General features: G+C 40.7%; 1 protein-coding gene across 2 annotated transcripts in view; it reads left to right on the top strand.

The window, feature by feature from the left end:
• Positions 1–26,340, top strand: part of LOC116976976 — a 78,458-nt gene that overhangs the window by 20,386 nt on the left and 31,732 nt on the right. Inside the window, exons 9-15 of one of the 2 annotated variants that reach the window (XM_033027126.1) lie at positions 1,716–1,798; positions 3,562–3,638; positions 7,507–7,655; positions 11,582–11,722; positions 17,774–17,923; positions 21,766–21,906; positions 25,800–25,913. In XM_033027126.1, the coding sequence (XP_032883017.1) occupies positions 1,716–1,798; positions 3,562–3,638; positions 7,507–7,655; positions 11,582–11,722; positions 17,774–17,923; positions 21,766–21,906; positions 25,800–25,913 (855 nt within the window). Of the gene's footprint in view, positions 1–1,715; positions 1,799–3,561; positions 3,639–7,500; positions 7,656–11,581; positions 11,723–17,773; positions 17,924–21,765; positions 21,907–25,799; positions 25,914–26,340 lie in introns of both variants that reach the window. The other variant, XM_033027125.1, reaches the window with a different exon arrangement.

Here is a 26,340-nt window from a genome sequence, read left to right as displayed (position 1 = left end):
GTTCATTGGTGCATGAAGAATAGCTAGCATATTGTCCCCATGACAAATTATCGCACAAAGGTCAATTCCTACAATGGTTCACCACCTGTTCTTTTATATTGAACACGCCACATTGAAGCAGAACATTTCATAGATTCACTTCACGGCTGCCGAATGAGAAGGCAACATCTAATTCCTTTAGATAGGGTATTTTAAAAAATAGCAAATTGCTTGCTGGTGAAAATCTAAGAAAACAGGACCACACATAGGAAAGTGTTCAAGAAGGAACTGCAGATGCTGGAAAATCGAAGGTACACAAAAAAGCTGGAGAAACTCAGCGGGTGCTGAAGTCTGAAGAAGGGTTTCGGCCCGAAACGTTGCCCATTTCCTTCGCTCCATAGATGCTGCTGCACCCGCTGAGTTTTTCCAGCTTTTTTGTGTACCACACATAGGAAATGTCCCTTTGTTCAGGTGGAGTGAATTGCAGATGGCAGTGGACAGGCAATCACTTTTTTCTGGATAACTGGAATTCACGATCGAAGTCAAGATTACACGAAGTATGACCATTGAGTGGTGATTTTACACCTACTACCATTGTACATTTTGAAGTGTATCCATACACTTGTGAGAATTGTCCACATGAAGGGGGCACTGAGGCGCAGCCAATAGAGCTTCTGCCTCACAATGCCAGAGACCCGGGTTCAATCCTGACCTCAGGCGATAGAAACATAGAAAATAGGTGCGAGGAGGCCATTCGGCCCTTCGAGCCAGCCATTCATTGTGATCATAGCGGATCGTCCCCAATCAATAACCCGTGCCTGCCTTCTCCCCGTATCCCTTGATTTCACGAACCCCTAGAGCTCTATCTAACTCTCTCTTAAATCCATCCAGTGATTTGGCCTCCACTGCCCTCTGTGGCAGGGAATTCCACAAATTCACAACTCTCTGGGTGAAAAAGTTTTTTCTCACCTCAGTCTTAAATGGCCTCCCCTTTATTCTAAGACTGTGGCCCCTGATTCTGGACTCACCCAACATTGGGACCATTTTTCCTGCATCTACTTGTCCAGTCCTTTTATAATTTTATATGTTTCTATAAGATTCCCCCTCATCCTTCTAAACTCCAGTGAATACAAGCCTAGTCTTTTCAATCTTTCCTCATATGACAGTCCCACCATCCCAGTGATCAATCTCGTGAACCTAGGCTGCACTTCCTCAATATCTGTATGTAGTTTGCACATTCTCCCTGTGACCGTGTGGGTTTCCTCCGGGCACCCCAGTTTCCCACATATCCCAAAGACATGTAGGTTTCTAGGGTTTCTGAAGAAGGGTTTCGGCCCGAAACGTTACCTATCTCCTTCGCTCCATAGATGCTGCTGCACCCGCTGAGTTTCTCCAGCATTTTTGTGTACCTTCGATTTTCCAGCATCTGCAGTTCCTTCTTGAACACTAGGTTTCTAGGTTAATTGGCCTCTGTAATTTGCCCCAAGTATATAAGGAGTGAACAGGGAGGGGATGCGAAAGCTGCACCCAGAGGCTTTAGAAACGGCCTGGGATTGATCCGGCCATTGAAAATGTGGTGGTCAATTTTCATGTGTCCAGACTACAGACCTCACCTTCTGTATATTTTGTGGATTAAACTGTTGTTAAGAATCAAAATAGCTGTGTTTGTTTAACAAAGTTTTGAAGGAACTAAAATGACCAATTAAATATTTTATGATTGAATATATTTATGATAGGTACATAATCTTGGAAAAGCTTTGAAAGATATAACATGTGCCATCCATCTCCAACCTCAAACACAAAACCTATACCTGATAAGGTGAGAATAAAATATTATTTTGCTTCATCCTCTTCATAATGCCTTGACATAATCATATCTACAGATATGTTTCCCAGGCTTCTTGCTACGAACTTTGATTTGCAACATGGATATTTGATCCATGACACAATACCCACAAGGGAGAATAATATTTTGACAGGATTTGCTTCATATGTAGGGATATGTTTCCATTCTCTTACCTTCAAACAAACATTATAGAAAATAAAGAATTTATTAGCTTGTTAAAATTGTTCCTGCACTCATAACTATGACAATAATCTTAAAATAATTGAATTTGAAACAGCACAATGTTCTCCTTATTAGCAATGGTAGAACAGATTTGACTGGGCATATAATTGGGGCTGGAAGCCATGCTCTTTGGCTACAGAGTCCCTGCCTTCAATCTTTACTCCTAAAGTGAGAACTTTGAGCAGGTCTCGCATCGCCACGATGTGAAATACTCATTGTCCCTGGGTGAAAGTAACTGAACTACTAATGGTTGACTAGTGGACCATGCTGTTCCTTATGGTTTAGGCTTTAATCTCAAATGATCTGCTGGGGAAACTCAATGTGGGAACTAGCCTTGTCTTCCCTGCAGGGCATAGCCCAGAGTAGCACATGACTCTCCCAGTGCAAAGGGAAAACTCCACTGATGAAATGGCTTTTCATCCAGTAAAGCCCATCCTTTCCCATCCCACCAGAAGATATCAAAGATTTTATTGTCATAGTTATTTGTGAATGTCACTATTTCAATTGGTTCACTAACTAACGCCAGGTTTAACTGGTGCAGGTTCTGTGGACATTCTTTCAGCCTGAAATGTCAGACCAATTGTCGAGCTGTTGTTTCAGTTGGGTAGGAAGTACTCTAAAGCAGGCTGCAGGACCAGGCGAGTCCTATTCCCAATCCTGCTTGAGGGCAGTTAGTCTGACTGGGAAAGAAAGGCCAACCTAAAGAAGTAGATCACTTCATATTTCCATTATTGTTGTACTAACGGCAGTCTTAGATCCTAGCAATTGGTTATTTTTGAAAAGTGTATTAATAGTAGTTGGGACTGATGCTTGTGTCACTCTGCTAAAAGCCAAGTATCATGAAGATAGCCCATTAATTCAATTTTAGCCCATGAACCAATCCTTTCCTTATGTCCAGTCTAGTGTGTTTATATTAACCCTAACCTTGTGAATCCTTATTTGGTGTAATAGGCTCTTTTTTTACTCTTTCATGGAAGATTTCACAAAATGCAGAAAATTATTTACTCGTCCTCCATTCACTTTCCTGGTAGCATCCCGAAAAAAATGTCTCAAATCGATTTTTTCCCCCCGTAATCCTGCCTATTACTTCTACCGGTTCCTTCAATTTTTTTGTCATACAAGCATTTTTCCATGGATTTATGTCAGTTTATCCCCCTAAATTAGCTGATAAAAGTCCCATGCTTACCTTCTTTCGGTATACTTGTGGAGGCTCTTACAAATTTGAATACATCTATCAACTGCTTGTTAACTCTCTTTCGACTTACTTCTCTATTCAGTTTTTTAGTCATCTATTTTTGGTTTCTTAAACTCTTCCACTTCCTTGGCTTACTGCTGTTTTTCAAGCATTACAACTCTTTTAATCTAATGCTACACCTAATTGGCAACAAAGTGATATTTTTTATTGATAGTCCAGAAATTCTACTGAAATTGTAGGGCAATATTTGTTTATAATTCTAATGATTCAGTTCAGTTTTATTTCATAATTCAATGCATTTATTCATTTTGTATTCAAGAGGTCAATATCTACTCCAAATGAAAAAACTTGATCTTGCAAGCTTCTATATCCAATATGCTGCTGAAATCAATCAAGGTACATTTTCATACAATGATCCTGTTTTCATGTTTTCAAAATTCATTTACATATATTTAGATAAAATAAACTTTGTATATTTGGGCATGATTAGTTCATCACAAGCCAAGATTTTGTGATGGGACCAGTTGACAGAAAGTTTAAATTGTTCAGTTATCTGAAGTTTGAATAATATAATTTAATTAAGTGGATGTGAATTGATGACCTATTCTTATCAATTCAATCACATTATGCAGTTTTTTTCCAATGTTTTGCAATTAAGAGTAGACCCTTCCCAGTATTAAACATGACAAATACCATTTTTAGATTGATTTAAAATCTGACATTTAGGAAAAATAGGCAAAGTTGTGAAGTATAGGACACAAAAAGGGAGAAGATCACTGCAGTGAGAAATTATCTTGGCTTGGCAAATCATTATGTAAAATTCAGAATTAATTTGGGTCAACCGAAGGAATAGCAAAGATAATATTGGATGTAGTACTATAAATCAGGAAATTATTGGTGCATGTACTGAGTAACACAGTAATTATACAATTTTAGATTATTTAAAATTATTAAAATTTGATAGTCTTTAACCTGCTGATAGATTGGACAAATCAAATTTGTTATACCAAGGTGGAAGACGAATTAATGGAAAGAATACAAAATGCTTTTCTAGATCGAGATATTAAGAAGCCAAATAGAGAAAAGCATTTTAGGATCTTTTGTTGGGGTATGAGAAAGAATATAAAGTTCAGAATTTTGTTTTCAAGGGGCCTTTGATGAAGACAAGACCCATTTGAATGTGGAAACAAAGCCTTGATGAGTCAGATACCAAATAATGTGATGTAGGATAATCAGACTTCTACCTAATACATTTTCCAGAAAGAGCAGCAGGCTCGAGGAATGAATCATAGAGCAGTACAGCACAGGAATCAGACTTCAGCCCACAATGTCCGTGACCAACATGATGCCTAATATTAAACTAAGCTCCTCACATGATCCATATCCCTCCACTCCACGCAGATCCATGTGCCTATCTAAAAGCCTCTTAAATGCCACTATTGTATCTGACCACCACCACCTCTGGCAGCACATTCCAGGCAGCCATCACTCTTTATGTGAAAAAAAACTACCCTACATTAAACTTTGCCCCTCTCACCTTAAAGTTATGCCCTCTTGTATTTGACATTTCTACCCTGGGGGGAAAAGGGTTCTAGCTGCCAGTCCTATCTTTGTCTCTCATAATTAGATATTCTTCTATCACTTCGCCCCTCAGCTCCCATCCCTCTGAAGAAAGTGAAATATTTGCCCTTATTACAAGAGGGTTTGATTAGCAAATCTTCTTGCAATTGTATAGTGCCTCTGAGAAACCACACCTGGATTATATTTTGCAGTTTTGGTCTCCTTAACTAAGAAAGGATGTATTTACCACAAAAGCGTGCAACAAACTCAGTAGAATGCCTCCAAGGATGGTAGGTTTTCTATTTTAGGAGGGGTTGAGCAGACTTGACTGGTATTCTCGAGAATTTACAAAAGTTGAAGGAGATTTTATTGCAACGTACACAATTCAACAGACAAGATATAGAGAGGAGTCTATGACCTGGTGCAAAGTTTGAGAATAATGGTGTGAACTATATAGGACTGAGATGATGTAGATTGGCTATAGCATGTGAGCCAATTAGAATGCTTAGTAATTATAACCCCGCCTAATTATAACATTCATAGTGTAAGATCCTACCCACTGTCTACCAGTTAGAGTAGCAGTGTGATTGTGTGATGATCTGCTTAGTAGATAATGACCTGAACAATAAAGATGCTTGTGCTTCAACCTGTGTGAGTCTGATCTCTTTACAGATGAGAAATCTCTTCACTCAGAAGATTTGGAATTTCCTACCCGGATGCTTGATGGAGACTCAGTTGTATTAATTCAGGACAGATTTTGATTGATTTCTGAACATTAAGAGAATCAAGGAACATGCATCCTAGGCAGATCCCCATGCTGTTTTCAGATGCTAATTTACCAAACAAAAAGACACAAAGTGCTGGATTAATTCAGCAGGTCAGGCAGCATCTCCGGAGAACATGGATTGGTGATGTTTCAGGTCCGGCCCCTTCTTCAAAATAATTGTAGTGGAAGAGAGGGATCAGAACAAATCCTGGCTAGTGATATAGGTGAAAGGGAGTTTTTGATAGGCAGATGATTGGACAAATGCCAAAGATTAATAAGGATAGAACAGGTGAAAATTGTGAAGCAAGAAGAAGGACTATAGGTGGAAGGGAAGGGAGAATGGGTACGAGTTCAACTGGGTCAGGGAAGAGGGAAGAGAGAAGGAAAGGGGAAAAGGAAAAAATGGGCTTGTTTGTGGATAGTATAGTTACCTAAAATTGGAGAATTCAATGTTCATGCAATTAGGTACAGAGATGCTGCTAGAAAGTGGTGCTAAAGTTGAAGATTACCCATGATCTTGACGAATGGTGGAGCAGGGTCAAAGGACCAGATCTCCTGCTTTTTATTATTTTCTTGTGATTTTTATACCTTAGGCAAAAAGGATGTTGTCATTCCTCTAAAATTCTGCTATAAAACTTGAACCACATTATCCTGGGAGTGCCTGTTGTTACACATGGTCTATTTTTCTGCAGTGCTTGGGCAACATGCACCTCGTCAATTTTGAATGCTTTGAATAATTTACCAATGTTCTGGAACCATTCTGTGCTCCCACCTCCTCACCCACCTCACGCTGCTCAATCATAATCAAATATCCTTTGATCAGTCTACACCCAACTCAGCTGTGATGCCTATCCCAGTAGCCCAACGTACCTCCTCTGATGTTACTCCAGCCTTCAAGTCCCCTCTGATGATTGGGCCTGACCCCCCCAACAAGCGTTGCCGCAGTAAAGAGGAAGCAGGTCCCGTGTTCAATGTCCAGAAGTGCATCATGCCCAAAGCTATGGGCTTTTGGCATAATGGAAAATTTCAACAGGTCCATCTAACATGCCCCCATCTAACATGCCCAAATGGGTGCACTAAAATTTCTAGCCACCTGGGCCTGAATCATGTTGAGTCTGGGTGCAAGCGATCTCCTTCATTTATATGATACAATGAATACATAATTCTTCTAGCTTTCTTAAACTTTTACCTTCTGATAGATAGGCCAAATTTAATTTGCTATAATATGGTGGAAGATGAATTCCTCATGCCCTAGGCTTTTAGCTTTGTGACCCTGATTCATGTTCAGTCGGGGTATGGGTGATCCCCTTCATTTAAATGATGTAATCAATTCTTTATGTAAATGACCATGGGTTTAGGATGCAAAATCTAGAATGAACATTGATCTATTTTATTGCTCCATTTAAAAAAAAAAACGTATATATATATACTTATTCATTCAGAGTTCCTTACAATATTTTTATTACTTGCACAAATCATAAATTTTCATTGTAAATAATTAATGGAGCAATTCAACCTATCCGATACGTGGGTAATCACGTGGATTGCCTGGTTTACTCCCAATTCACTTTTGCTGTCTACTAATATCATCAGGTGATAAACTGAGTATTGTATAACCAGAAAACACTTTATCCAAACTGGCAGATTAATTAAAAATGATCATCCTTGTTTTATTCTAAAACAAAGTTGTACAATTTGAAACAAATTAATACCATAAATTATTTTCTCAAATTATTCATAGTTTTACATTTACAAAAGTAAAATATAAAAACTATCATAACCTGTGTGTGTGTGTGTGTGTGTGTGTGTGTGTGTGTGTTAGTTATAATATTCAGTAGAACAAAGCTCTAACTAATAAGTTCCACAAAAAATTATGATATTAAAGTCATAAATTCTTACACTAATAAATCTTGTTTCATCTCTAACTCGCAGGCACAGCCCGTGACTCATCACCAACTCAACAAGCTACAGTACAATCCTTTTTAAAAAATTATGATAGAGCTATAGATAATCTGAAAGAACTTGAAAAATCGTCCCCATTGTTAACCTTACTTGGACAAACTCAAATGAAAGCTGGAAGGCATCAGGTAATACATATTTTCTAATGTTTTTCCTAACATGGTATATTGTGAGATTTCAATATTGTGTAAGTGGGTCTAGGTTGTGCAATGTAATGAAATCTTTATCCTGTCTGGAACCCATTCCTAACAGGGTGTTCAGCTAGATGTTCAGGTTCCTATTGGAAGAGTAGTGCTTCTGGAACCGCAAAAACTAAAATGTACTTGTTCTCAAGTGGAGCATTAAAGCTCTGTAGCACTTTGCCTTGGTGCTGTTATTAGAAGTTGCCAAAGAATTATGGTTGATCTGAGTGCAACAGCATTGCTGTTTTGTTTCTCCAAATTCCAAACTCTGTGGACGTGGAGTATGCTCCCTGAAAGGTCGTTGGCAGTTTCGAATGGTTTAGAATCAAGGAGTTGGGGAGGTCCAAGGATATCAAAGGGAGTTCTCCTCAAGGTCCGAAACATAGAACCTAAACTTAAAGGGAGAGGTAACCCTCATATTTCATGAAGAGCTACGGTTTCTGAAGGGAACCTGATCCTATCATAAGGGTAGACTGAATATTGATGAAATGTGCAATGTTGACAAATCCACATGCTTGCACTGCCTCATCTTCAGTGTTGAGGGAAAAGTAAGGGAGTTATTTCTGCTACGTTACCTACTATTAGTGACCTCATAATAAAAGTGGAGTAAGCAGCAGACCAAGAAATGAGGCACAGATCAGGCAGAGCCACCTGAAGTATCCTGTTGCTGAGATGACGATGTTAACTGTGATTTTGAACTTTTTGCAAGGGTACAGCCTGTTTTTATGGTCACAGAGGGATACAGATTTCACATCAACAACCGTCTAAATCTTGGTCTGCAAAAATATTGCTCCAAGGAGTGGTTGAGACAGAAGTAAATTTCTCCACAGACACTGGAAGAATAACATTTTCAGTACTGAATCTTTCTTTGGCACATCCATCAGATTCCAGTCAAGGCTCTGTGCAAAACTAGTGGAAATGACATGAGTGATCCATTGTCGAGCATTTCCAAGTTCTAATATGACAGAGAGGGGTCAATAGAAGATTCAGTTGACATTTGGTCTAGGTTTTAGTATAAGTAGGCAAACACACACAATTTTTGCAGCAGGGTACCGAAGTGGCGAGCAAGAATTTGAGTTGTCATTGAAATAGAAAAACAAACAGCATTGTGAAAACTACTGCATATGAGCGAGATCAAGCGCAGGTTCGGTGATCGTTTCGCTGAACACTTCCGCGCAGTCCGCCTAAACCTACTTGATCTGCCGGTTGCTCAACATGTTAACTACCCTTCCCATTCCCACACTGACCTTTCTGTCCTGTCAGAGTGAGGCCAGTGCAAATTAGAGGAACAGCAACTCGTATTTCGCTTGGGAAGCTTACACCCCAGCGGTATGAACATTGACTTCTCTAACTTCAAGTAGCCCTTGTTTTCCCTCTCTCTCCATCCTCTCCCCCTTCCCAGTTCTCCCACCAGTCTTACTGTCTCTGTCTATATTTTATCTCTGTCCGACCCATTCCCTGACATCATTCTGAAGAAGGGTCTCGACCTGAAACTTCACCCATTCCTTCTCTCCAGAGATGCTGCCTGTCCCGCTAAGTTACTCCAGCATTTTGCGTCTTTCTTCGATTTAAACCAGCATCTGCAGTTCTTTCCTATACCTAATGAAAACCTTGTTGTTAGTATATGGCCAGTGGTCAGGGAACTTTGGATAATAGTCACTGAATTTCACTCTGCAAAGCTGAGAAATGGCATTGCATGAGTTTAGAGATATAGTATTAAAGCAGACTCTTCAGTTCACCAAATCCATGCCAAACATTTATCTCCCGTGCACTAGTTCAATATTATCCCACTTTCCCATCTTACACACTAAGGGCAATTTACAGAAGCCAATTAATCTACAAACCTGCATGTCTTTGGGATTTGATAGAAAAACCACACGGTCACAGGAAGAACATGCAAACTCCGCACAGACTTCACCCACAATCCAATCGAACCCAGGTCTCTGGCTCTGTGCGGCAGCAGCTCTGCAGCTGCTCCACAGTGCTGCCGTGAGAAATAACGTCATAGCATCCTGCTCCAAAATTCCTTCACTGAAGATGGTAGGTGTTAGTTTGAAGTTTAATATTGCCTTTTATTCTGAGAAAAAATGATTTCTATTTATATTCTGCCGATGAGCAATTGAATTCCTCAGTCAGATTGTTACTTCATGTGGTGGCAGAGATCTGCATGTTTCTAGAAGACGTGATGTCTGCGGTTCTCGATGTATGTATTAGAATTGGTTGTGAAAGTAGCCACTGTCCTTAATTTTTATTGCTGCCAGATGTTTCTAGTCTTCTGGTGGAGTACATTCAGCAACTGCTCATAAATAAATGAGGTAGCTCATTCATGACTTGGACGGCAAAGCTTTTTACATCAGTGAACAGTCACTGGAGTTTCCCCACCAGCTGCTTTCTTTTGGTCAACTCTACACAGGTAGCAAAGTGATTGGCTGTGTTAGGGAACTATGAGTTCCCATGTTGACTTCTTCTCGGTAGGCATTGCATATTACATGACGGTCACCATACTGATTAACCCACAACATGAGAATCATCCCTTTTATGTTCTTTCTATGTCATCATTGTGATCTTATAAAAATAAATATATTTTTGTCAACTTGGGCTATTTAACTTAAAAGATTACATCAAGGTATAGATTTGGACTATTTGTCAAAAGCCCATTGAATTAGCAGAACGTTTTTGTTTAGTGCTTCAAATAATGGCTAACAATTACATTTAGTGATAAAATTAAGTAAAAAACACAAAGTGCTGGAGAAACTGAGCAGGTTGGATTTCAAAAGGGTCACAATCTGAAACCTGACACCTAATCATGTTCTGATTTGCTGTCTGCTGATTTCCTCCAACACTTTGTGATTTTTACTCAAGATTCCAACACCTGTAGTTCCTTGTGTCAACTAAAATTAAATATCTGTTTTCCTACCCCACGCAGTGTCATTCAATACAATGAGCTTCTCAGGGCAATAACACATTTTCGTGCATTTTTTCTTATGTTTAAATTTGTTCATTTTGATAATGCTGCGGAGCTTAAAAAATTCACCCCACATCCAACACATCATACCCCAACATTTCCGTCACCTCCGACATGATCCCCCTCACCAGTCACATCTGTCCATCTCCACGTCATTTGCCCTCTGCAGAGACTGCTCCCTTCAAAAACTCCTTGGTTGACTCATCCCTTCCCATCCAACCCTCTTCCCCTCCTCCCCCCAAATTTACCGAAAAGGTACTTTCCCGCTCTACCAAAGGGGATGTAACACCTGTCCTTGTCCCTATACCTCATCCCTCATCACCATTCAGGGACCACAGCAGTTCTTCCTGGGGAGTCAAAGGTTCACATGCACCTTCTCTAACCTTATCTACGGTTCCCAATGTGGCCTGCTGTACATCAGTGATTTTAGGAGTAGACTTGACAACCATTTCGCTGAACACTTGCGCTTGGTCCGCCAAGGCCTACTAGATTTCCTGGTTGCTAGCCATTGTAACTACACATTCCATTCCCATACTGACGTTTCTGTCCATTGCCAGAATGAGATCACACAAAACTTGAGGAACATCACCTCATATTCTGCTTGGATAGCTTAACAACATTGCAATTCTTTGTTTCCAAATTCCCTTATATTTTTGGTAGTTCTTATTCTTCTTTCCACTATCTCTGCACTCTGCACTTATAAAGCACTTTGGCCAACGAGAGTTGTTTTTTAAATGTGCTATATAAATAAAAGTGACTTGACTTGACTATCTTGTCCTCTCAATCTTTCCACCCACATTCTTCTATTTATTCTCCTACATTACAGTATGGTTCTTCAGATATTAAGCTCAAAACATTGAAATATCAATGCTGATTTTATACAATAAATGTTGTATTTGCATTGCAGGAAGCCCTGATTAGCTTTCAAGAAGCTTTGGATATGGCAATTGAAAGATCTGAACTGGAATTGACAAGCGATCCATCAGAATTTGCAGGTTTATATTATCTCATGGGTTGCTGCAATGTTAAGCTGAATAAACTGATCGAGGTGAGAATATTTTTCTAGAAATTGAATGGTGGCAGTCAAAATATATTAATTAATCAGCTTACAAAGAGTCAATTTACCTGCTGCTAAAGAAATTCAGTACATGCCTAAAGGACACAACGTGCTGGAGTAGTTCTGTGAGTCAAGCAGCATCTCTGGAGAACCTGGATAGGTGACCCTGAATCTGAACAGTGGAAGAGGATAGAAACATAGAAACATAGAAAATAGGTGTAGGAGTAGGCCATTCGGCCCTTCGAGCCTGCACCGCCATTCAATATGATCATGGCTGATCATCCAACTCAGTATCCTGTACCTGCCTTCTCCATACCCCCTGATCCCTTTAGCCACAAGGGCCACATCTAACTCCCTCTTAAATATAGCCAATGAATTGGCCCTCAACTACCTTCTGTGGCAGAGAGTTCCAGAGATTTACCACTATCTGTGTGAAAAATATTTTTCTCATATCGGTCCTAAAGGATTTCCCCTTTATCCTTAAACTGTGAACCCTTGTCCTGGACTTCCCCAACATCGGGAACAATCTTCCTGCATCTAGCCTATCCAACCCCTTAAGAATTTTGTACATTTCTATAAGATACCCCCCCCAATCTTCTAAATTCTAGCGAGTACAAGCTGAGTCTATCCAGTCTTTCCTCATATGAAAGTCCTGACATCCCAGGAATCAGTCTGGTGAACCTTCTCTGTACTCCCTCTATGGCAAGAATGTCTTTCCTCAGATTTGGAGACCAAAACTGTACACAATACTCCAGGTGTGGTCTCACCAATACCCTGTACAACTGCAGTAGAACCTCCCTGTTCCTATACTCAAATCCTTTTGCTATGAATGCTAACATACCATTCGCTTTCTTCACTGCCTGCTGCACCTGCACGCCTACTTTCAATGACTGGTGTACCATGACACCCAGGTCTCGTTGCATCTCCCCTTTTCCTAATCGGCCACCATTTAGATAATAGTCTACTTTCCAGTTTTTGCCACCAAAGTGGATAACCTCACATTTATCCACATTATACTGCATCTGCCATGCATTTGCCCACTCACCCAGCCTATCCAAGTCACCTTGCAGCTTCCTCGCATCCTCCTCACAGCTAACACTGCCCCCCAGCTTCGTGTCATCCGCAAACTTGGAGATGGTGCATTCAATTCCCTCGTCCAAATCATTAATATATATTGTAAATAGCTGGGATCCCAGCACTGAGCCTTGCGGTACTTCACTAGTCACTGCCTGCCATTCTGAAAAGGACCCGTTTACTCCTACTCTTTGCTTCCTGTTTGCCAGCCAGGTCTCTATCCACATCAATACTGAACCCCCAATGCCGTGTGCTTTAAGTTTGTAAACTAATCTCTTATGTGGGACCTTGTCGAAAGCCTTCTGAAAGTCCAGATATAACACATCCACTGGTTCTCCCTTATCCACTCTACTAGTTACATCCTCAAAAAATTGTATAAGATTCGTCAGACATGATTTACCTTTCGTAAATCCATGCTGACTTTGTCCAATGATTTCACCACTTTCCAAATGTGCTGCTATCCCATCTTTAATAACTGACTCTAGCTGTTTCCCCACTACCGATGTTAGACTAAATGGTCTGTAATTCCCCGTTTTCTCTCTCCCTCCCTTTTTAAAAAGTGGGGTTACATTATAACCATATAACCATATAACAATTACAGCACGGAAACAGGCCATCTCGGCCCTACAAGTCCGTGCCGAACAATTTTTTTTCCCTTAGTCCCACCTGCCTGCACACATACCATAACCCTCCATTCCCTTCTCATCCATATGCCTATCCAATTTATTCTTAAATGATACCAACGAACCTGCCGCCACCACTTCCACTGGAAGCTCATTCCACACCGCTACCACTCTCTGAGTAAAGAAGTTCCCCCTCATGTTACCCCTAAACTTCTGTCCCTTAATTCTGAAGTCATGTCCTCTTGTTTGAATCTTCCCTATTCTCAAAGGGAAAAGCTTGATCGCATCAACTCTGTCTATCCCTCTCATCATTTTAAAGACTTCTATCAAGTCCCCCCTTAACCTTCTGCGCTCCAGAGAATAAAGACCTAACTTATTCAACCTATCTATGTAACTTAGTTGTTGAAACCCAGGCAACATTCTAGTAAATCTCCTCTGTACTCTCTCTATTTTGTTGACATCCTTCCTATAATTGGGCGACCAAAATTGTACACCATACTCCAGATTTGGTCTCACCAATGCCTTGTACAATTTTAACATTACATCCCAGCTTCTATACTCAATGCTCTGATTTATAAAGGCTAGCATACCAAAAGCTTTCTTTACCACCCTATCTATATGAGATTCCACCTTCAAGGAACTATGCACGGTTATTCCCAGACCCCTCTGTTCAACTGTATTCTTCAATTCCCTACCATTTATCATGTACGTCCTATTTTGATTTGTCCTGCCAAGGTGTAACACCTCACATTTATCAGCATTAAACTCCATCTGCCATCTTTCAGCCCATTTTTCCAAATGGCCTAAATCACTCTGTAGACTTTGGAAATCCTCTTCATTATCCACAACACCCCCTATCTTGGTATCATCTGCATACTTACTAATCCAATTTACCACCCCTTCATCCAGATCATTGATGTACATGACAAACAACAAAGGACCCAACACAGATCCCTGAGGCACCCCACTAGTCACCTGCCTCCAACCCGACAAACAGCCATCCACCATTACCCTCTGGCTTCTCCCATTCAGCCACTGCTGAATCCATCTTGCTATTCCTGCATTTATACCCAACAGTTTAACCTTCTTAACCAACCTTCCATGAGGAACCTTGTCAAAGGCCTTACTAAAGTCCATATAGACAACATCCACTGCTTTACCCTCATCAATTTCCCTTGTAACCTCTTCAAAAAATTCAAGAAGATTAGTCAAACATGACCTTCCAGGCACAAATCCATGTTGACTGTTCCTAATCAGACCCTGTTTATCCAGATGCTTATATATATTATCTCTAAGTATCTTTTCCATTAATTTGCCCAGCACTGAAGTCAAACTAACAGGTCTATACCCTCCAATCCTAAGGAACTACTCCAGAATCTAAAGAGTTTTGAAAAATTATCACTAATGCATGCACTATTTCTGGGGCTACTTCCTTAAGTACTCTGGGATGCAGCCTATCCGGCCCTGAGGATTTATCGGCCTTTAATCCATTCAATTTACCTAACACCACTTCCCGGCTAACCTGGATTTCACTCAGTTCCTTCATCTCATTTGACCCGGTCCCCTGCTATTTCCGGCAGATTATTTATGTCTTCCTTAGTGAAGACGGAATCAAAGTAGTTATTCAATTGGTCTGCCATGTCCTTGTTCCCCATGATCAATTCACCTGTTTCTGACTGCAAGGGACCTACATTTGTTTTAACTAATCTGTTTCTCTTCACATATCTATAAAAACTTTTGCAGTCAGTTTTTATGTTCCCTGCCAGTTTTCTTTCATAATCTATTTTCCCTTTCCTAATTAAGCCCGTTGTCCTCCTCTGCTGGACTGAATTTCTCCCAGTCCTCTGGTAGGCTGCTTTTTCTGGCTAATTTGTACGCTTTATCTATTGTTTTGATACTATCCCTGATTTCCCTTGTTATCCACGGATGCATTACCTTCCCCGATTTATTCTTTTGCCAAACTGGGATGAACAATTTTTGTAGTTCCTCCATGCAGTCTTTAAATGCCTTCCATTGCATATCCACCATCAACCCTTTAAGAATCAATTGCCAGTCAATCTTGGCCAATTCACGTCTCATACCTTCAAAGTTACCTTTCTTTAAGTTCAGAACCCTTGTTTCTGAATTAACAATGTCACTCTCCATCCTAATGAAGAACTCAACCATATTATGGTCACTCTTGCCCAAGGGGCCACGCACAACAAAACTGCTAACTAACCCTTCCTCATTACTCAATACCCAGTCTAGAATAGCCTGCTCTCTCGTTGGTTCCTCTACATGTTGGTTTAGAAAACTATCCCGCATACATTCCAAGAAATCCTCTTCCTCAGCACCCCTGCCAATTTGATTCACCCAATCTATATGTAGATTGAAGTCACCCATTATAACTGTTTTACCTTTGTTGCACGCATTTCTAATTTCCTGTTTGATGCCATCCCCAGCTCCACTACTACTGTTAGGTGGCCTGTACACAACTCCCACTAGCGTTTTCTGCCCCTTAGTGTTTCGCAGCTCTACCCATATCGATTCCACATCCTCCAAGCTAATGTCCTTCCTTTCCATTGCATTAATTTCCTCTCTAACCAGCAACGCTACCCCACCTCCTTTTCCTTTCTGTCTATCCCTCCTGAATATTGAATATCCCTGGATGTTCAGCTCCCAGCCTTGGTCACCCTGGAGCCATGTCTCCGTGATCCCAACTATATCATAATCATTAATAGCTATCTGCACATTCAACTCATCCACCTTATTACGAATGCTCCTTGCATTGAGACATAAAGCCTTCAGGCTTGTTTTTACAACGCTCTTACCCCTTGTACAATTATGTTGAAAAGTCGCCCTTTTTGATTTTTGCCCTGGATTTGTCTGCCTGCCACTTTTACTTTTCACCTTGCTACCTATTGCTTCTACCCTCATTTTACACCCCTCGGTCTGAGTGCTTCCCTTCTCTGCCTCCTGCCTCACACACTGTCTACTAGCTTTCTCTATTTGAGTCCCTCCCCCCAACCGTTCTAGTTTAAAGTCTCCGCAGTCTGGAAGGCTATCAGATTCCTTGACCTCCCACATCTGACATCCAGAACAGTAAACTGCCCTGGACCTCATTCTCCCCCCTTACCTAGGATACAATACAAAGTACAATACAAAGTACAATACAATACAACTGCTACACTACAATACAATCAGCAGGGATCTGACTCTCAATCAGCTGCTCCCTCTTGTCCGCTTCCACCAATCAGCGGCTTCCTCAAGCCCACGTTTTGAAATGCGAATGGAACGTTGGAACGTTGCAGATTTGGGTTCCACTCCTCCCTCTGCGACCGCTCCAACGGCTCTTGGGCCTCTGTAAAAAACAAGCCCCGCGCTCGGGTTTTAATCCTACCGCTCGGGCGTAGCTCCTCCCTCTGCAACCGCTCCAACGGCTCTTGGGCCTCTGTAAAAAACAAGCCCCGCACTCGGGTTTTAATCCTACCGCTCGGGCGTAGCCCCTCCCTCTGCGACCGCTCCAACGGCTCCAACAGATAGAGGGGGAAGGAGGCAAATGGGTGCAAATCCAAGTAGGGCACAGGGAAGAGAGAGGGGGTGGGGTGCTGTTTGTATGTCAGTTACCTATCCATGTTCTCCAGACATGCTGCTTGACCTGCTTAATTATTCTCGCACTTTGTATCCTTTTGTATAAACCAGCAAGTTCCTTATTTCTACAGTACATGCCTAATATGACATCTTATGCTTGCTGTGAAATAGGCTTTGCACTTGAAAAGGTCGTTTTTTCATGACAGAGCATGCAAAAAAAAGACGGATATCTGGGACTAATGCCTGGTGTCAGAAGGCTGGAAAGCATTAAGGATTAAAACTATAGGCACCAATTGGCAAGTAAAGCAATCAGCATGAGGGATGGTAGAGTTGCAATAGGGGTGAGGCTTGGTTTGCCTACCTGGAATTTTACTGGGTTAAATCAGTGCTCAGAGGGTCCAATCAGTAGTTGGTAGTGCAATTAGCCGATAGGTTTGGGGAAAGTTACAAGTTTGGGTTAGGTTGAATGTTAGGTGCTGCCCTTCCACTCACCTCCAAGAGAGCATTGCGTAAAAGCAAACAATTTAAAGACTATGTGAAGTGGTTTCCAACGCATTAGAGTGATAGCACTGCTGGATACCACTGCTTGTATCTAGATTCCTCCATATGTTTGTCACATACATAGAGAACCCAGAAGTAAAATCACAGTTTTTGGGGACAAAGAGAAAATTCCCTGCTCTGTTTATTTTTATAACTGAAGTTGAATTGAGTGTTGCTTAGTATGGTACATGCACGTTAATACTTTTTCTTAGAATTAATATTTGATACTTTCCAGGCAATAGATTCGTTTAATAAAGCACTGAAAATGCACTCAAATTTTGCTAACGCATATTATCAGCGTGGATTGTGCAGAATGAAGCTTCGTGAAATAAATTCTATCTACGACTTTCACAGAGCACTTGCAATCGACCCTCAACTCTTTGAGGTATTGAAATTTTTCAGTCTTTGTTTCTAAACATGCACAAAATGTATTAATTGATTGATAAATGTTCAATATCTATATATACGCTGAATTATTTATGTACTTGTTACTTTTTTTGAAACATTGAGAACACTAATTGATTATTTCATAGAATATTTATGGTTGCTTCAATTACAGTTAACACATGTTTAGAAATTTCAGTAGCTTTATACAATACAATACAATACGGTTTTATTCGTCACATTGCACATAAAGTGCAAGTGAAATGAATTTGCCAGCAGCAGTACAATGATAAAGAACATACAATACACAATAAAAATTTAACACAAACATCCACCACAGCATTCATCACTGTGGTGGAAGGCACAACATTTGGCCAGTCCTCCTCCTCCAAACAACAGCGATGATGTTTGAAGGAATTATGGATATTTAAACATTATGCTGCAATCCTGTTCCAAATTCCAGGTTATGATTTTGCTCCTATCAGCTCGATTACTTTCTGCCATGTACAAACACTTGTGCATCATGGTGATCTTGTGGTTCTGGGTTCTGATGGTGTTTTTGTGTTTCAACTTCATGCTGTTGTTGGGCAGGACCCTAATTATAAAATATGGTATTGTGAAGTGTGCTGTAGGAATATGGGATTCAGCATGGTGGGAGAAGGGGTGGGTGTTTTAAATATTAGAGTAGAGCAATATGGAGGCCGTAATTTCCCAACTTCAAGAATTTAAAACAAAGTCATTTGTCACATTAGAAAGCTAACATTAACCATTACATATATTAAAATGTTGAGCAATGACCCCAATATTCACGTCCTGGTCCAGAGATTCCTACCCTTAATATCTGAAACCTTGATCTCTAATCCCCTTCCTGGATCTTAAACCTCACTTTTATTTTTCCAGTGATGTCTGATGCACAGTTAAGTAGTTAGCTGTGCTGGCAGTGGCCAAATGTTAAGACCACATACCTCGCATACCAGTACTGACTTTAGAATAACAAAGCACAAAATCTGTGGGTTCGTAAATCCCATTTATGACGAATGTTAACACAAATTTATATCCCTCGGCATTTTACAGATATTGAATACATTTTAACTTTTGGATGGGAAACCCACTGAAAAAGCTAGGCTACCACATGCTCTTACAGTGAAGGATAGAACCAGATTGTTGAAATGAAACAATGAGTTGACCAGTCCAAACTGTTAGAGCATCATCTTTGAGTATTTGTTATTTTAATTAGTTAAATTAAGCACAGGTTCAGTGTAGAATTTCAATGTGGAATTTCACAATGAACACTAAAAATTATAACTTAAGCGAGTGCTATGGAATGATAAGCAAATGTAAAAGGTATTCGAGAGGTATGAAATATCACTATAGAGGCACTATTTTTATTATGTTATGAGGGTCTTCAGGATGGAAACAAGGAATGTTATTTTTCACAGAAGGCATCAACATCTAACCAGTAATTTGCTAGGTAATTAATAATTTAGTAACCTGAAATACACTTTCCTTTTAATTGATCTACTTAAGATCCAGGGTACTGCATCCATGGGGTATACTTTTTTAAATTGACATTTGAACTGAGACTACTCTTCTTCTTCTTGCGTATGGCATGCACAGCCTAAAGTTGTAGGACAACTTGTTCTATTTGATCTTATTTGATTGTGCACGCCAGGTTGAATCGTCGAAACAGGGCGGACCACGTGGACATTGCCATCTCCCACCCCAACTGAGACTACTGTTTTAAGATAAATCCAGAAATTATTTCATGATAAACATCTTTTACCAGAAATGTGGAGTTTATTATATAATGAGAAAGTTGAGGTGAATGCTATGAAGCATTTAAGGTGTAGCTGGATAAATGACACTGAAAGAGATGAAAGATTATGCTAAGAAGATTAGATGAACTAGAATTGGCGTATTCAGCCAAAATGGCCCGTTTATGTTCTGTATATGTTGTGTAGCTATTTTGTTTGCCCAGACTCTGGGGTTAGGACAACAATGATAGAGTTTGGAAGCCCAAAAGATCCTGCAAGATGGTTCATACTTTACAAATCTGAATGATTGATTTCTTCATATTGGTGTTTGGCCACTCTTGGATTTCTCATCTATTTCTGGTCAGCAGAAGTCTCAAAGTTTCTTACTGCCTAGATTAATTATGTGTCCCACCAGCAGGATCCACTTCCTGCAGGGGAAAGCTTAATCAAAGACCATAGAAATTAGAAGCAGGAGTGGGCCATTTTCAAGAGAGAGAGATTTAACTTAGGGCTAAAGGAATTAAGGGATATGGGGAAAAAACAGGAACGGGATACTGATTTTAGATGACCAGTGCTGGCTCGAAGGGCCGAATGGCCTACTCCTGCATCTATTTTTCTATGTTTCTACTAGACTAAGTGGGACCCATTGGGTCCCCTGTTCACATGGAAGGGCTGGTCCCCCAACGCAATATTCCACCTCTCCACCAATTCCAATATTGGTGGTCAGTAGGAGGGGTGGGGCTTTCTGGAGTGCTAGTATGGGTATTGTGGGCTGAAGGGACTGGTTTCCAGAGGACTAGTATGGACATTGTGGGCCAAATGGATTCTTCGGGTGACAGCTCAGTCACTCAAGCCTGATGTGCTAGCAGCTAGCAACCACATTTTCATTTTCAAACCACATTAAGGGCATTCACAGTTGAGTAGACACGTGTTCAGTGTTATTCACAGCTCAGAGAGACGTGACCCTCTCGCTTCCTCCATCTTGCAGAGACTGAGTGAGGCACAACACTTCCGGGTTTTATAGTCCCTCCCCCCTCCCACCAGCAGGGGCAGCAGAGAGAGAATGTCAATATTTTTAAAACATTAATAACTCTTTTATTTTTCCATCGACGTGAAAAATCCTCTTGTCCTGCGCAGCGGAGGGGGACTGAGTAAGATGGCCAAAAATTATAGCCGTAAGTGGCAGCGTTTTTTCAAAAATCATGAAATAGAAAAACAGGTAGTGGTCTAGATCTTACTTTTAGTAATATAGATTTGATCCTTCATGTCACGGATATGATTTCGGTAAAATCGTAGCCAATCACACGCTGCCTTGATCGTGCCAGTTTCCTACATTGACTCTATAATAAAGACTCACTATGCTCTGGGTAAAGGCATTCAGAGAGTTTGGAGATCCCCCATGGAAATAGGCCCTTCAAACCACTATCCACGTCAATCATTAATCATCCATTCACACTAGCTTTACTGGCTTTATCTTGCACTAAATGTTATTTATGTTATTCCCTTTATCATGTATCTGTACACTGTGAATGACTCGATTGTGGTCATGTATCGTCTTTCCACTGACTGGTTAGCATGCAACAAAAGCTTTCCACTGTACCTCGATACATGTGACAATAAACTAAACTAAACTATCTAATTCCCACTGTGTAGTTCTAGTTCCATCTAATCCCACTTTCTCATCCACTCTCTACACATTAGCGCCAATTTACAGTGGCCAATTATCCTACAAACCTGCACGTCTTTAGGATGTGGAAGGAAACCAGAGCGCCTAGAGGAAACACATGCGGTCACAGGGAGAACATGCCAACTCCACACAGACAGCACCCGAGGTCAGGATCAAAATGGGGTCACTGGCGCTGTGAGGCAGCTGCTCTCCCACTGTACCGTCCCTAAAATTGAAAACTAATCTTGCTTATTGAAATGGAGGCAGAGATTGATCGATGCCTTTTTTCTCTTCAACAATCCTGTAGAAGAAAAATAATTCCCTTACAACATTTAATATACAAGATTACTTCATATATAATGTTCCCAATAAACAGAATGACAAAGAAAGTGGCTTTTTATAATATTTCCTTTGTCTCTGTAGGCCTACCTAAGCCGAGCTGTGTACTATGCAATGCAGCAGCGCTATCTTAAGGCCATTCTAAGCTGTAATGAAGCACTGAAGCTGCAACCCCAGAGTGCAAGAGCCTTTCTTTGTAGAGGAGCACTGAAATATCATGCTAAGGTGTGTGAAACTTTTTTTCTATTTATTTTAGTGGTTGATAAATGAATATGATTGTGGTGTTATTTAAGCAATCAAATCTAAGGTAAACTTTCAACTGAATATTACATTTTAGCTAGCTGATGTGAGATACAGACCTTTGTTTCCAACCTCGCCAGCAGAAGGAAAATACATTCTGTAAACTCATAGCCTGGAATATCCCTCACACTAAGATTATTATAGAAACATAGAAAATAGGTGCAGGAGTAGGCCATTCGGCCCTTCGAGCCTGCACCGCCATTCAATATGATCATGGCTGATCAACCATCTCAGTATCCTGTACCTGCCTTCTCTCCATACCCCCTGATCCCTTTAGCCACAAGGGAAACATCTAACTCCCTCTTAAATATAGCCAATGAACTGGCCTCAACTACCTTCTGTGGCAGAGAATTCCACAGATTCACCACTCTCTGTGTGAATTTTTTTTTCTCATCTCGGTCCTAAAAGACTTCCCCCTTATCCTTAAACTGTGACCCCTTGTTCTGGACTTCCCCAACATCGGGAACAATCTTCCTGCATCTAGCCTGTCCAACCCCTTAAGAATTTTGTAAGTTTCTATAAGATCCCCCCTCAATCTTCTAAATGTTAGCAAGTACAAGCCGAGTCTATCCAGTCTTTCTTCATATGAAAGTCCTGCCATCCCAGGAATCAGTCTGGTGAACCTTCTCTGTACTCCCTCTAGGGCAAGAATGTCTTTCCTCAGATTAGGAGACCAAAACTGTACGCAATACTCCAGGTGTGGTCTCACCAAAGCCCTGTACAACTGCAGTAGAACCTCCCTGCTCCTATACTCAAATCCTTTTGCTATGAATGCTAACATACCATTCGCTTTCTTCCCTGCCTGCTGCTCATGCATGCCTACTTTCAATGACTGGTGTACCATGACACCCAGGTCTCGTTGCATCTCCCCTTTTCCTAATCCACCACCATTCAGATAATAGTCTACTTTCCTGTTCTTGCCACCAAAGTGGATAACCTCACATTTATCCACATTATACTGCATCTGCCATGCATTTGCCCACTCACCCAACCTATCCAAGTCATCCTGCAGCCTCCTAGCATCCTCCTCACAGCTAACACTGCCCCTCAGCTTCATGTCATCTCCAAACTTGGAGATGTGGCATTCAATTCCCTCGTCCATATCATTAATATATATTGTAAATAGCTGGGGTCCCAGCAATGAGCCTTGCAGTACCCCACTAGTCACTGCTTGCCATTCTGAAAAGGACCCGTTTACTCCTACTCTTTGCTTCCTGTCTGCCAGCCAGGTCTCTATCCACATCAATACTGAACCCCCAATACCGTGTGCTTTAAGTTTGCATACTAATCTCTTATGTGGAACCTTGTCAAAAGCCTTCTGAAAGTCCAGATATAACACATCCACTGGTTCTCCCTTATCCACTCTACTAGTTACATCCTCGAAAAATTCTATACTTTTGTCAGGCATGATTCACCTTTCATAAATCCATGCTGACTTTGTCCAATGAATTCACCACTTTCCAAATGTGCTGCTATCCCATCTTTAATAACTGACTCTAGCATTTTCCCCACTACCGATGTTAGACTAACTAGTATGTACTTCCCCGTTTTCGCTCTCCCTCCTTTTTTAAAAAGTGGGGTTACATTAGCTACCCTCCAATCCTCAGGAACTACTCCAGAATCTAAAGAGTTTTGAAAAATTATCACTAATGCATCCACTATTTCTGGGACTACTTCCTTAAGCACTCTGGGATGCAGCCTATCTGGCCCTGGGGATTTATTGGCCTTTAATCAATTTACCTCACACCACTTCCCGACTAACCTGGAATTCACTCAGCTCCTCCATCTCATTTGACCCCCGGTCCCCTGCTATTTCCGGCAAATTATTTATGTCTTCCTTAGTGAAGACAGAACCAAAGTAGTTATTCAATTGGTCTGCCATGTCCTTGTTCCCCATGATCAATTAACCTGTTTCTGACTGCAAGGGATCCACATTTGTCTTAACTAATTTTTTCTCTTCACATATCTATAAAAGCTTTTGCAGTCAGTTTTTATGTTCCCGGCCAGTTTTCTTTCATAATCTATTTTCACTTTCCTAATTAAGCCCTTTGTCCTCCTCTGCTGGACTCTGAATTTCCCCCAGTCCTCTGGTAGGCTGCTTTTTCTGGCTAATTTGTATGCTTCATCTTTTATTTTGATACTAACCCTGATTTCCCTTTTTATCCACGGATGGACTACCTTCCCTGATTTATTCTTTTGCCAAACTGGGATGAACAATTATCCTAGGTGATAAACCCTATTTCAGTGAATGGTGCAAATAGGTATCCCAGAAGCAGCATCAGGCATTCCTAAAAATCATGAGGTGCCATACCTAGAAAAGTAAGATGCTATAGTACAGGATGACATACCTTCTGAACAACATGCAACAGATCGAATAGCAATCTCATTATCAAAGGATCAGATCAAGGTTCTGCAGTTTAACCTAGTCATGAAAAATAATGTAAATAGGGATGGAGATTCTGAGAATAATCCAATCATCAATGGCAGTAGGGCCTAGCATATGATTGCTAGAAATAAGGCCAAAGCATTTACCACCATGTTCAACCAGAACAGCAGAATAACTGATGCACCTGTTTTCTCAAGTGATTCCACCATCAGAGAAACTAGTCTGTTGAAAAATCGAAGCTTATGGGGTTCAGGCAACTGCATTACTGAAGATTTGCTTTTAGAACTAGCTTGACTGTTCCAGTATATATACAATGCTGACATCTACTTGACAGCATGGATATGTTCTGTTCAGAAATACATTCAAACTAATTATCATTTGTTTAGTTTGCTTTCAAACATTAGCAAACTTGTGGAAAGTGTCATTGATGGTACCTCTAGGAGGCAGTTATTCACCTATGCCCACCTATTCCCATGATCACATGACTCCATATATCATTGTAGCTGCGATCCCGACCTCCTCACAGACCGCCGACCCAACCTCCTCACTGGCCCGAACTTCTCGCTGACCGCCGGCCCGACCTCCTCGCCGACCATCAGCCCGACCTCCTCGCCGACCCTCTTGCTGACCCTACCTTCTCACCGACCACTGGCATCCTCACCGACTGCTGGCCCGACCTCATCGCTGACCCTACCTCCAACCGCATACTTTCCCCTTATATTCAACCTCCCCAAGTGCAGGATCTCACATTTGCTCAAATTAAACTTCATCGGATGTTTCTTCACTCATTTGTGTAGTTGATCTATATCCTGTTGTCTTGGTGTTGTCTGCAAACATGTTAACTAACCCATTTATGTAATGGTCATTTATGTAAATCATAAATAACGGAGGGACCAGCACAGATCCGTACTGAATTGCACTGGTCACAGACCTTCAGCCAGAATAATTATCTTCCACCACTTGGATGGAAATGTAAATAGGTTGGTTAGTAAGTTGGTTTGTGTTAAAATGGAATACTTGTAACTTTGTCAGCGCCCTTTATGTGGCGACTCTTTGCATACCTTGGGTATGTAATACAAAGAATATCACTGCGACTGGTTATATGTGACAATAAAGTATCATTCATTCATTCAGACAGCACCAATATTGCTGGAGTCACGGACAGCGAGGAAGGCTGTCAAAGTATACAGCATGATAAAGCCTATGAAAACCTTCCACCAAAATGAGTGTAAAAGGTCATTCCCGTAATGCCTGAGCGAAACACATACCACTATATTAAACCATTTCATATTGAATTATATCTCTCCATTCATGTTTGATCACTGATTAATGGTTTTATTATCTGTGCTGAGAGGAACCTTACTTCTGACTCAACATTTCAAGTAAATATTTTGTTTAACATTTATTAATGTCAATTTATTTTTAATTGTAGTTATATCACTTGGCAATTGATGACACAACTGCTGCAATAAACATTGATGAGACCTGCATCTTGGGTTACTTTAACAGGGCTGTCAGTTATCAACAAGCAAATGATCTTCAAAAGGTATATATAGAAAAGATAAAGCGAGATTCATGAAGCTGAGTGAAACATAAATGAAAAATGATATTACTTAGTAGTATGCCCTCCAGTTATCAAAAGTTCCAATATCCGAGCTATTTCTTCCATGAAGTAACCATAAAATGAATGTTGATAAGAGGCAGATATTTGCAAAGAGTTGTGACATGATTGACATTCTGATCAATTCCCCCCACAATTCGCTACTCTGCTATGTATTGCAATACATTTTTATAGATGTCTGCATCTTCCCATGATTCCCAAAAGGGCATTCTTGTGTAGGGCTAACGATTAAGTTGGGGACGAGCTTGATTTCATCTTTCCTCAATATAAACACGTGCATGCCTTCTTTTACTGTGAGACGTGATTGGTTACCTTGTTGGAGGCATCACTGGCTACCCACTTCCTTGCCTGG

The sequence above is a fragment of the Amblyraja radiata genome, chromosome 9 (genome assembly GCF_010909765.2).
Source record: "Amblyraja radiata isolate CabotCenter1 chromosome 9, sAmbRad1.1.pri, whole genome shotgun sequence".
Lineage (NCBI taxonomy): Eukaryota > Metazoa > Chordata > Chondrichthyes > Rajiformes > Rajidae > Amblyraja > Amblyraja radiata.
Note: the sequence above shows the minus strand (reverse complement) of the source record. Positions and strands in the feature narration are given on the sequence as shown.